The sequence below is a fragment of the Cibotium barometz genome, chromosome 8 (genome assembly GCF_041138505.1).
Source record: "Cibotium barometz isolate CiBa-2024 chromosome 8, ASM4113850v1, whole genome shotgun sequence".
Lineage (NCBI taxonomy): Eukaryota > Viridiplantae > Streptophyta > Polypodiopsida > Cyatheales > Cibotiaceae > Cibotium > Cibotium barometz.
Window position 1 is genome coordinate 43,745,402 of NC_141053.1, and position 13,207 is coordinate 43,758,608.

General features: G+C 43.9%; 1 protein-coding gene across 1 annotated transcript; it reads left to right on the forward strand.

The window, feature by feature from the left end:
• The first annotated feature begins 8,996 nt into the window (after positions 1-8,996).
• Positions 8,997-10,761, forward strand: LOC147636304 (UDP-glycosyltransferase 85A7-like). Its single transcript, XM_086801757.1, has 2 exons — positions 8,997-9,555; positions 9,646-10,761. The coding sequence occupies exons 1-2, from the start codon at positions 9,084-9,086 to the stop codon at positions 10,575-10,577; spliced, it is 1,404 nt and encodes a 467-aa protein (XP_086657883.1). The 5' UTR covers positions 8,997-9,083; the 3' UTR covers positions 10,578-10,761.
• The last annotated feature ends 2,446 nt before the right edge of the window (positions 10,762-13,207 follow it).

Sequence of the window (13,207 nt, forward strand, 5' to 3'; positions counted from 1 at the left end):
CATCAATGAAGTAAGGGATTAAGAAATTAGTTACATGAATGGAAAGAGCATAGAAAGATCTTCCTAGCCATATGATCAATTTTAGAAACCAATACCCGAGTGATGAGTAATTACCGGTTGAAATTTGGGTATTGGACCACAAAAACTGCACTACTCTCTCTTTGCATGAAGCCTCAATTTTCACATAGCCTCTTGCCTTTCATCTCCTTCATGATTCAAGCTAGAGGGTAAGGGTTAACATTGCTCAGCGGACAATCGTAAAGATTTACCTATGGTCCCCAAAGTCTTTTCACATGCTCATTACCGCTAAAACGAACTGCAGGAGGTCATTGTCCTAGGCCTTAAGCACCTTGCTTCCACATTTGGGTGAATATTTGATTCATTTTCCCCATCAGGCTCAGGGTCAGTTTCTTCTTGAGATTCATACTCAGAGTTGCATTGGTCAGAGTCTTCGCTACTTTCAGTGTCGGTGGAGTTTGCCACTTTCTCGCCATCAGGGGTCAAGTGCATAACACCTATCATGTTTATTGGCACTAACGATGGCATATCTTGCCCCTCAGCAACTTGTGCCTCTATTTCCCCATGTGTCTATGGTTGCCGCTAGGTGTACCCAATCCACGTTATCCGACTCAGTCATACCCGGTAGGACATCCATGTAAGGAGAATCCTTCCCATCATCAGTCTCTTTTTTGCATGTATAGCAATACCTTAATGGGGCAGAATGAACAGTGGTATCCGATCGATTATCGATGATAACCTTGCTTCCTAAGGGATGTGCACGACCATTCTCAAGATCAACTCGAATGACAGAGTCCTGGAATTGTAGGTAGACATGGTTTTTCGACCAGTCATGTACCATTTGTGCTTCCCTCATGAAAGGACGTCCTAAGATCATTTGATATGACATAGGATGCTTGGAGAAATCCATTACAATGAAGGTATGTTTTACCTTGTATCCCAGGACCTTGATCTTGAGGTCCCTTAACATTCCAATAGGTTTAGCTATGGTTCCGTTTGCCATCTTAACCACTATGTTTGTGACTTCGAGGTGAGGTCTTCCCATAGATTCCCAACAGTTTTTAGTCACAATGCTCACGCCAACACCACCATCAAGGATTCCCTTTAGAGTTAATCCCTTGGTAGTAATGGGGAGGGTGGCATTAGATTCGTCCCCTTCAAAGTACTGACCCAACTTGTTCACAAGTATTTCCACGACCGAATCTTCATCAAATTTGGGTTGTAGATCCCAATGCTCCCCTTCATCTTGAAGCGTGTCAGGTCTATCCATATTTGCAAATTGTGGTAGCCCCGCCTTTAGTTCTCCATTGAGAAATGCCCGAAGAGCTAAGAATAGCTCAAGATCTCCGTATAATTTGGATATGATCGTGGTTCTGATCTCAGAGGACATGAAATCCATTAGCTTAGACACATTCAACGGTACTTTTCGAGACATCGCCCCTTGACTAGGGACTGGTGAAGATGGAATCACTTCCTCTTCAATGGGGTCAGGCATTCCCTCACTAAACATTCTTTCCAGCAAGAAGGGTGTTTGCCCACTTCCGGATGTCCTATCCTCACTTTCTTCCCGAATGATACTCGGTATAGCTAACGGTTTATGGTTCCAGTGAGGCTGAACTTGCGTAGGAAACACTGTGTCTGGAATTTTTATTTTTCTCGGGTTTGGCTCCAGTTCTCTTTGTGTTTCTTCCACCAACCAAATTCAATGGCGTAATCTTGGGTGCATTAGGATTATGTGGACATTGAGCGATCAAATGATCTATGCCACAACGATTACATGTTAGTACCGGCATTCCCGATGTGCTCCCTTGATTTGGTTGCATCTGATGAGTAGCGATCTTTTGTAACCTATTAGGGCACTCCGCTACACGATGCGGTCCACCACACTCGTAACATTGAAGAGGTGGTCTCCTTGCCATGGTATTAAGGTTTTGCCCTCTTGTGGCCAGAGCAGCCGCTTGATATACAGGCTTGACTTGCCCGAAATGATCCTCCATGTAGTACTGGGGAATCATTTCAAACGTATCAATCCCGTATGGAGCAGTAGGGTCTATCTCCTCTTCATAATCCCCACATGCACTATGTGACTCACAACCCATCTGGTTTATTGGGGTTATCCTTGGATGTGGAGGTTGTGGTCCTAGCACTGGCGGTGGTAACGGCACCGACTGGACTACATTCGGATTCCTTGGAACTATGTGCTGTGACGGTTGCTTGACAGGTTGTGCAGGCATTAGCGCGGGTACTTGAGGTGTGTTTGACCAAGCTAGTGGTGCCTGGTTTGCCAACATTCGCTTAAGTACTAGGCAATCTTTAGATTGATGGCCATACTTACCACATGCATTGCAATTCCCATTGAATTTGACTCTGAATGTGGGACATTCACTCGTGCTATGTGGTCCTAAGCACACCGAACACCATTGTTGCTCTCTCCTTGGGTACATATGGCTATTCTGAGGAGCTCGATTACCCCTAAAGTATTCTTGGAGAGCCTTAGTAAGGTCGGTCACAGACATTTCAGATATCTTGGGCTCCTTGGCAATAGGTTTTACCGTCATTGGCTCGTGCCCAGATACTTGCGAACTAACAGATTTTGTTTCTGAAGACACCTTTTTACCTGCAATCATCAAGTTGTCTTCTAACTGGATTGCATTGGCAGTGACTGCTTCCCACGTTGTAAGACCTCTAATGACTAGGCCATTGTAAATGTCCTCGTGGCGCAATCCTCGGATGAATCTATCGAGGAGTTGGTTGTTATTGAAGCGTTCATCGGGAGTGCAGCGAGAATTTAGATGCTTCAATCGACTTATAAAGTCTCTCACTGACTCCCCTTCCTCACGTTCAGCTTTTTGGAGTTGAGATGCTACTCCCCAAAGCACACCCTCACGTATGTATTCTTTCAAGAACAATCTCTTGAGAGTGGGGTAGTGAGTGCGCTCTTCAACCCTTAAGGTTCGATACCAATCTCCGGCCTTCCCACTCAAGGTTAAGCCTAAGGCTTTACACTTATGCAGCTCATTGTGCTCTTCCAAGGAATCACACACGTGTTCAAAGACTTCAATGTGCTTCCTAACATCCTCGTTACCACTGAAGTTTTGAGTGAGCTTAGCCACTTGTACTGCCTTGCTTCTAGGTTCTCTCTCAGGCATACCCCGCATGTTTTCCGCAATAGATCGTCCAATCGTCTGAGCAAACGCTGCGAGATCACCTAGGTGAGCAGGCATAGCTGGTGGAGGCACTTCCGGGATAGCCTGGCTGATAGGAGTTGGCGTTGGTCTGAGTAGGTTGGCAAATGACGTAGGATATGATATGTGGCTAGGCCTAGCTCCCCTTGGATAATGGTTATGATAAGGCAGTCTTGGAGCATACGCCATTGGCATACTAGGAGGCGTAGGAGCTACATGAGCATGAGTAGCAATAGGTACATAAGGCCGATAGGCACTGCCACGCACTGTTGTAGGTACTGTTCCACTAGGTAGTGGTGTCGTACTAACTACAGTGGTAACAGGTGCGCTTTCTGTCATGCTCATCATTGGGGTAGGCATTGTGGAGTCCTTAATGGAAAGTTGAGCCAAGGTTGGAAAGCTAAAGTTACTACTCGTGGGCTCAACCTGCATTGAGACTCCAGGCGAAACAACATACGAAGGGTCTATGGGACTCACCGAGGGAGTCTCCAATTGTGATAGGGTTGGTTGTTTGGCCTTGCCCGTATCCAAAAACCTCATAGGGCCAGTGGAAACTAGGTTCACTCCCCTATTTTGCCTCTCAATTTGGATAATCCTATGAATAACCTCACATATCATTTGCTGTTGCTCTTCTAGATTAGTGGCGCTAGATGTAGATCGTAGGACTTCTAACCAACCCACATGGTATGTGTAACCCGTGTATAGGTCCGTTAGAGTCTCTGTGTGTAGATCATATTCCCAATTTTCATTGAGAAATATCCCATCCAGACTTGGTGTGCCAAACGGTTCTCTTGAAGTGGACGCAAAGTCACTTCTTATGGGTTGGCTTCTAGGGACCTCTACTTTAGGAAGAGCATCGGAAGTTGGTAGCTCAGTAGGGCCCTCATTAAACGAAGTGGGTAGAATATCCACATGGACACTCCTTGGGAGGGTAGGGTCTACATAAGATGTGAATGGTGAATCTACTACCCCTCCTTCTTCATTTACTTCGCTTGTCACATGCTCAGAGCGTGTAGCTCTACTAAAGGTCTCTATTAGACGACTAAACATGCTAGATCCAGGTTGTGGGGCCCACACTGGCATGTTTTGGCTTGTCTCCTCAGGGTTCTTGGTAGGGTGCCCTTCCATGGCTTCTGAGTCAGAGGATGAGTCACTATCCACTATTCGTGGATCTTGGGTTGCACTCCCTTGGGTTCCAGCCGAAGGCCAAGATGCCAACGTGGAGGGATGGTGTGAGCCTGCGTAGACTGAAACGCTTTCTAGTGGCTCAGACTCCAGCACCCGACCAGAGCGTAGATGCATGTGACGTGGGTACCCTACGTGCGTTGGTAACTACCCTTGAAACTCACACAAGTGGTTTCTTAGGTGTTTCGCACCCCGTTTTTACTTGTTTTTGTGTTGTTTTTAACCCGTTTTTGACCCCCTTACTTATGGTCGAACCTGGACTAGGGCGTGTGATAGCTCGAAACGAGCGTATCGTTTAAAGGGTCCTAGTGTGCTTTACAGCACTGTGTTCGCCTATCTAGAGCTCCTGTAATCCTCAAAACAGTCCGTTTCCCTTGGGGGGAAAGGGCAAAAGCCTATTTGCTTGTGGAGGAAAGGGTGAGGGCTTTATCCCACATGCTCACTTTACTCCTTGGGGAGTGGGCTACATATAGGGCACAACTTCCCATAAGCTTTCACTTGGAAGAAAGCTATGGAGACTCACTCTCCTATATATATATATCAAAAGACCGAGACCGTTGGCCGGGGCTGTGGGTCGTGGGTCAATTGGGGTTCTTTCTTTTCAAATTTTTTTTCTCCAATTAGAAAATCTTTCCTCTCCACACGTTCGGTTCTTTCTTTGAAAATAAAATTTAATTTTTTCTTTTTTCTTTTTTATAATTTTTTTTATTTTTTATTTTCTGTTTTTTTTGTGAGATAAGTTTTCTATGGTTTCCTTAGGGTTCAGCCTTGGCCGCGGCGCAGTTCGCACACACAGCATAGATCTGGGGATTCAGAAATCCCTCTCACACGCAGAAACCAGATAACAGAATGCACGCCCACACGCGGAGCGAAAATATAACAAAAGAAACAGAAATGTTACACAGAAACGCCTTAACAACAAACACACAGTCGCTTTCCTACAGTGTAGATTAAACTTCACGCAGCAGCCGAGCTGCAAACTGGAGCTTGGTGCAGGGCAACTCCCCGGCAGCGGCGCCAAAAATGTGCGCTTTTGTCGCACAGGTCGTAGCTGGGGACTTGCCGGACACCGTATGCGAGCCACGAATGGCTGCAAGCATACAACCAGGGAAGGAAGCTCAAAACAGAATGCAAAAGGTGTGTCACTCACCACTTAACCGCCGCCTTGAAGGATTCCCACGTCGCAGCCGTGAAGGAGGAGCCGCCGTCGCCGCTCTACCGCCTCGCCGCTGCCGCCGTGCCGCTACACAGTGCGCTTGATCGCTCTCTCACTCTCTCTCTCTCTCACACACACACACACGCAGGAGAAGGAAACCAAAGAGATAAGGCAAGAGCACTCTTGTATTCACAACACATGAGAATGAGGATTTTAGGGTTACATTTGACTCATATAGGTGACTTGGCCATTCACACTTGGGCACCCATACATGGCCGGCCGACCCTAATCCTTATCCTACTGATATCCAAGGTGCGCCTCTCATCGGCGATCACCCAATCCCTTCATTCTTAACATATGGTGCCGACAAGCCCGGCCCATGACTCAGAATATTTAAATTAATGACGTAAAATATAGTACGTCGCCATGTCCGCCATGGGTTAACAGGAATATAGAGCAGGATGAATGCTGGGTAGCTCTTATCAATTTTGCCCAGATTGATAATATGGGAAATGTGTAGAGAAGCGTTTAGTTCTGGAATTTTGGATAAAGACTTGAAGGAGGGGGTGGTGAAACTCATTCCTAAACACACTTCTTGGTGGCAAGTTCAATCATTAGAAACCTATCACTCTCCTAACTGTGGTATATAAAATTTTGGCTAAAGTCATTGCTCTAAGGATTTCCCCAGTTCTCCAGAAGGTGATGTCTAGGAAACAACATGGGTTTATAAAGGGAAAATCCATTTATGACAACATCCTGGTTGCTATGGTAGGGAGAGATGTACCTATAAGAACCAATCAGAAATGCATTATGCTTTAATTAGATCTAGAAAAAGTTTTTGATAGGATTCATTGGTCCTTTGTGGCAAGAGTCATGGAAAAATTGGGATTTGGTCTCAGGGTAGCTTCTTGCATATTCACTCTATAGCCTTCTCTTAAATGGTAGGATAGTAGGGGGATTTGAAATTAAAAGGTTTGTCAGGCAAGGATGCCCTTTAGCTCCTCTTCTCTTTGCCATAGCCTCTCACCCTCTGATTGTAGCCCTGGAAGAAGCTAGTGAGAAAGGTAGGGTGGTTGGTCTGATGCTGAGGAATGGGGAGCACCTCATTATTCAATGCTTTGTTGATGACTCTCTGCCATTTCTAAAGGCTGATGGGGATAACATGAGACAAGCTTTGTCCTTAGTTCAATAGTTTGCTGATGCCTTAAGATCCAAATGCAATATTTAGAAAACCAAATTGATCAGCTTAACAGAAGATAATGACTTTGATCTGGATAGGTCGAGATGTGAGGTGGTCAGTCAGATCATTAGATACCTAGGTGTACCCTTTGGGGTAGATAAACAACTCTCTGAGTGGGCCATTGAAAGATTTCTACTAAAACTTAAGAAATGGGAAGGAGTGAGAGTCCCATTTCATGACAGAATTGATATTTGCAACACAGTATTGAATGCTTATATTATGTTCTTGGCTCTAGTGATTACTTTTGGAATAGGATTCAGAGTCCTATTAGAGACTTCCTGTGGAGGAATAAAGCCAATGGCAAAAGAGTACTTGCTTGGTTATCCTTGGACAAAATAAGTTTGCCTAAAGTGGAGGGGGGTTGGGATTCTGCATCTTCCCACTCATGCTTCTGCCAAGATTGCTCTCCTTTTACCTAAATGTTATCTCAGGAAGAAATATGGGTCAGAATGTTTAGAGAGGTGGTTGAAGAATCTCCTGTCTCTCAGAAGGGTATGTGGATGGGACTCAACTGGAGAAACAAGCTATTTTCTTTGGCCCCCCTCAAGATCTCAAACTCTTTATTCTGTAGCTTTTTATGTGGCACGTGGAAGGAAATGTTGACTCTATCACAGTGGGATGGTTGTTCAAGAGTCATAGGTAGCTCTTTCTTTAACCTTGGGATTTGGTGGTCCCACAACTTCAACCCTCCTTTAGCTTTGTTAAACATTAATGTGGCCAAGAAGTTGAATAACAAAGGATTGAAAAGTCTTGCAGATTGTTGGGACTGGTCCCAGGCAGGTTGGAAGAGCTTGACCAGCTAGTCATAGAATTTGAGTTGCAAACCAGAGAAAGACTTTTGGTTAATCAGATTCTGAGGGAATTCCAAAAAGTTTGGATCTCCACTGCATTTGATGACTCTTGCTGGCTTAAAGATTGGATGTGATTTAATGGGGTTAAGCTGGACAAAGGGTCAGTAAAGCCTTAAAGACTCGATTTGATTTGGGTTAGCCAAAGCCTTATACCTAGAACTGAGAAAAACATATTTGAATGCTGAATTTTGCAACAAAGCTTGGAAAGTAAAATGGAAAGTTGGAACTTGGAGAAAGAGATGGAAACTCATGTGGGAATCTAACTTGCCCTTGAAATTTCAGGTATTCTTATGGAGAGTGTGCTTGCTAACTCTACCAGTTGGATCCAAACTTCTTCAAAGAAACTTTACTTCAGGCTGCTGCCCAGGGTGTTACAGTAGGTCAACCTTGGAAGATGGGAAACATACATTCTGGGGGTGTCCTGCTATCACGGGATTTCGGGCCAGGATAGGGAAATGGGTGGCCAGATGCTTGGGAGTTCAGGGGTTATGGGAAGACTAGGGCTTGGGAAGGGGGGTGGAATCAGAAGAGGTTACTAATTGCCTGTTTAGTATTATTAGATATGGTTATTTATGGGAGATTTGGATATCTAGGAATAGCTTAGTGTTTGAAAGGGGTGGGGAAACTGGTTTGAATGTCATTGAAACAATGTATAAATGTGTTCATTTGTGAAGATCTGTATATGATGTTAACAAGTTGAATGATGCTAACACACTTCAGGCAATACAATCTCTCCACAATAGAATCAGATGATCTGCAATATAGCAGACCTTGGTACATACTAGGATCTACTAACATAAGATTATATGTAGGTTTGCCTAACTGAAGATGTGAAGATCAAGTTGCCCAAGTTTGGACCTAAGGCCAAAAGATGGTATCTCAAGGAAAAACATCCAGTTTATACATTTGTGGCATTTGTAGAGAATCCTTTGGGAGCTAGACCTATGGTTAAGGTCTGGTCAGGCAAATATGTTTTCCTAAAGGTTTCACCACTGAGCCCATGATGATAGCTTGTATGTAGCCGGGCTACCATGTGTCGTGGAGTCAATCTTCTTTTGTATGGGAGGAGGATGAAAGATGGGATATGTTTTGCAAATTACTGAATTGTAGTAAATATGACTTGGAGTAGGCTTGGGATACAAGTAAGATAATTCTTTGCTGTAAATATCTTCAGTTTCAATATTCTAATTTTTTTTAAAAAGGACTTTTTTCCTTGCGTAAATTTGACATTATGTGGGGAGGAGGAAAACCTTATATTTTAGCATAAGGGACAAAAGAGGGTGATGTAGACGTCAATGTAGGAGGTTGCTCCGCACGGGATCACCCCTCTATATTTATAATTGAATCATATCTATATATGTAAAGGGGTATGTAGTCACTACAATAAACGTTGCTCTTGAGTCTTGCTACCCTCTGCGCACTGTCTCAGCGCAGCCCTCCCTGCAGAGATGGCTATGGCTAGTCCTCCTCACGCTCTTGTTGTGCCAGCATCTGGCCAAGGCCATGTGAATGGCTGCATGCTTCTCGCACGCGCCCTGTCTTCTGTCGGCTTCTCTGTCTCCTTTGTCTACTTCTCCTCTTACTACAACCAGCTCAAGCAGCAGAAGCGCCTCTCTTCCTCCCAGGACCCCTCCATTCGCATCCATGTTGTTGAAGATGGGTTGGAGGCCGACAAAAACCACATGCCCTTCGCAGTCACCCCTGCCATGAAAGACGGCCTCGAGAAGCTCCTCGAGAAGCTAAAGCTCCAGGCCAACGGCGTCACTTGCCTCATTTCCGACTCATTTGTGCCTTGGACTCAAGATATTGCGGACACAGCAGGCATTCCTAGAGTTGATTATTTGACCTCTACTGCCACGGGGTATTTGATGGTTTATAACATCCCGGCACTCTTCTCCAAGGGTATATTCCCCGAGAAAGGTATTGGTGATTGCTAATAACAGAATGGATATTAACTCAGTTTGTTAATTGTTTTGCTAATCCTTTCACAGTTTTACGATTCTTAACCAGGCTCGCCTACACTATGGAAGAGCGAGAGCCCACTTATGCTAGACATCCCTGGCCTTCCCCCCTTCCCTTCCGAGCATTATCCCATAGAACTTCGTTTTGCTCAGCCTTCTAACCCATTTGCGCATTTATGCGGTGAGGTTGCTGCCGGTATAAAGCGCGCAGAAAGGATCCTCATCCACACTCTATCCGAGCTAGAGCCCACTGCCTTCCAAGCCCTCCAAGTGGCCCATATCCCAGCTTATGCGATTGGCCCCTTGCTTCACCACACTAAACACGAGTTTAACCCATCATTAGATGGGCAACCGGATTGCATCGCCTGGCTCAGTACACAAGCCAAGGCCTCTGTTATCTACATAGCCTTTGGCAGCTATGCAAGCTTGTCTGTGGAAGAGATCCAAGAGCTGGCAGCTGGGCTTGAGAGAAGTGGGCAGCCATTTTTGTGGGCGATTAGGGCAGATTCTTACGATGGGGAATTGTCGAAGGTGCTGCCGGAGGGGTTCCTGAGGAGGACAACTGGGAAAGGGCTGATAATAAATTGGGCACCCCAAGTGCAGGTGCTAGCACACAGTGCAGTGGGAGGGTTTTTGTCCCACTGTGGATGGAATTCAACCTTGGAAAGCTTGTGGGCGGGAGTCCCGATATTGGGTTGTCCGAGGGAAGCTGAGCAAAGGTCGAATGCGCACTACATCGCACATGTGTGGAAGGTGGGGATGGAGCTGGAAAGGACGGAGGAGGGTGCATTGGAGAGGGGCTTTGTGGAGCATGGAGTGAAAGCTCTGATGGAAGGTGTGGATGGGCAGGAGGCAAGGCGGAACGCCCAAGAGGTTATGCAAGTGGCCAGGCAGACGTGCCAGGAAGGGGGCCAATCAATGGCCAACTTGCAAAAGTTTTACGTGGATATGAAAAACTACGCTGCTGACGTTGACTGTTAGCCCAATCAATGGCTAACAACTTATGGTAGCATATATTTAAAAATAACTAGTACTCAACCCCAGGCCTTTTTGCCGTATGTGAGACATTAAGAAGTTAAGAAGGGAAACTCGGGAATACTAAGGATTAATTGAAGGGATTTTTTTCTCTTATTTTTTAGAAATCCATGATTTCTTTTCTCTCTCATCTCCTTGTGCTTTGGTTGTTCATGGTTAATATGTAATAAATAATTTAAAAGGTTATTCAAATTTATCACTTCATCATTTTACAGGCTATTTTTCTATTAAATTGAGTTATATCATAATATGAGAATCGTGCCAGTATCTTGCAGCTTCGCATTGTGTATATTGCTAGTTTTCTAAAACTAGTGCATGGAGATTTAGTTTATTTAAAGCTTACTTTTATAAGGCAGATTTAGTTTATTTAGAGCTTACTTTTATAAGGTCAAATGTGGACTTTTGAGGATGGAATGAAAGCTTTTATTATTTTTATTCGTCTTCTACTTAGCATAAGTTATTTATAAAATTTTAACATGTTTTTTTAATTGTTAGCATGTTTTATCGATGGAAGGATTTTTGCAATGAGTAGTTTATTTAGTTCAATGCTAATTGAATCATCTCGACTCTCAAGTACTAGAATTTCTTGTTTGTTGGTCATTTCACTTTTTAGTGATAATAGTTACTTCAAGTTTGTTAGCTAGTTGATTTACTCTTTGGAGTTGATAGTTGTTTCAATGGTCGAATCACTTTTTAGAATTAATAGTCGCTTCAATGATCGATTCTCTTTTTGGAGTTGATAGTTGCTTCAATGGTCGATTATGGTCGCCTTTTGGAGTTGATAGTTGCTTCATGTTTGTTTACAAGTGTGGATAGGTAGTACATGAGGCTATGGTTGTTCCAAATAAAATATATTGGACTTTGGTAGAGTATCCTTCAGCCCTATATGACCTAAATCCCACGATAGATCAATCTCCAATAGCACTGGATCTAAGGAAATATCTAGATCAAATGTAAAGCTCCCGAAGACAATGCCATAGGATATGATAAATATATGATCGATATGCATACTCCTACAATGTCTCACCTCTACGAACTCATCACTACTCTCATGGACTATCCTTGATTGCTCAATCACAACACCTCGATCCACCCGAATGTTGACAGAAATGCTATGAAAACTAGGAGTAGTGGTCGTATCCGAAATCTCTCCACATGTAACAAATCTAGAGGAGTAGCCCAACACATCTAATACTAGAACCTTGGGTCTATGCTCCTCATGGTCTTTGATGTGCTCAATGACATGTGAAGTGCCAATCCCATGTGTAATTAGGGATGTATGACTAGCTGAATGATCAAATGCCCATCAAGATCATGGAATGCATCACTATGGTCATCTAATGTATCCCTATGGTCATCTAATTAGGGATGTATGACTAGCTGAATGATCAAATGCCCATCAAGATCATGGAATGCATCACTATGGTCATCTAATGTATCCCTATGATCACTAGGAATAGAGATAGGTAGCTCTATGATGCTCGATGTGCTCGCTGCCATCTCTGCCCTCGAGATCATGTCCACATGATCTAACTCACACACATCACTATCACTATCACTAACACATACATCATCATCATGTGCATATGTGTTAGTGGCATCAAGTGCACGTGTATCACTATCATCATATGTATGTGTACGATATATCAATATCATCATGTGTGTGTGTACAGTACAACATCATCCTCATCATCCCCATCATAATACAAGGAATGAGTCAGTTTATGTAAATGTGAATCAATGAGATGATGGCTAGTCGATATCGTGGGTGAGTCGTAGAAGCTCTCAAAGCCCATGCGAACACCACTGTGATAGCAATGAAAGTGGTAGCATGCTCCATCCATGTCCAAACCTGTCATGCCATAACTCAAAAAATGTATCCCTTGAATGATCACTACAATCATCTCATCACTCATATAATCATCTCATCACTCATATAATCATCTGTAGTCATAGCATGAACATCATCATCCCTTGAATGTATGCCATAATGATACCCATCCTCATGTATATAGTCATCTCTGCTCACAAATGTAGGGCACTCAATCAAGTCCCCACATACATCATCCCATGCAATCAATGCTGAACCATCCTTGTAAAGATAACCACATAGATCCTCAACAAAATCACCATATGTAGAACATATGGACCATTTGGCACGGACATCCCCCTCATCAAATAAGCTGCTGAGAGGGTTAGAGGGCTGCTTGCGCTGTTACTATTTCTATTGTTTGTGCTGTTGCAGAAGATCCGTTTCCCTCCATGCCTCATGCTTGATTATCTCCATCATACTACATCACACTTGCGGTGATCATGCACTGATTGTTGTGGGGAGACGTAAGCAACTCTAGGATGTTGGCAACGGCTCGTTTTGGCACGCACTATGTCAATGTAACTGATCACCATCTCGAGTAAAAGCCATTCACTTTGTTGTTTGAGCAGAACATCACTACAATTGTGATACACTGCTTGAGCCATTAACTGGTTGCTTGTGATACACTACCTTAGCCATTAATTGGTGCATGCTCTCGATAGAGAGTGCCTCCATGTTTCACGTATGTTATGTGTCTTGCTAG

Coding starts and splice junctions, on each gene's coding strand:
- LOC147636304 (XM_086801757.1), top strand. CDS start 9,084: ATGGCTATGGCTAGTCCTCCTCACGCTCTTGTTGTGCCAGCATCTGGC. Junction 9,556..9,645: donor GGGTATATTCCCCGAGAAAG/GTATTGGTGATT, acceptor ATTCTTAACCAG/GCTCGCCTACACTATGGAAG.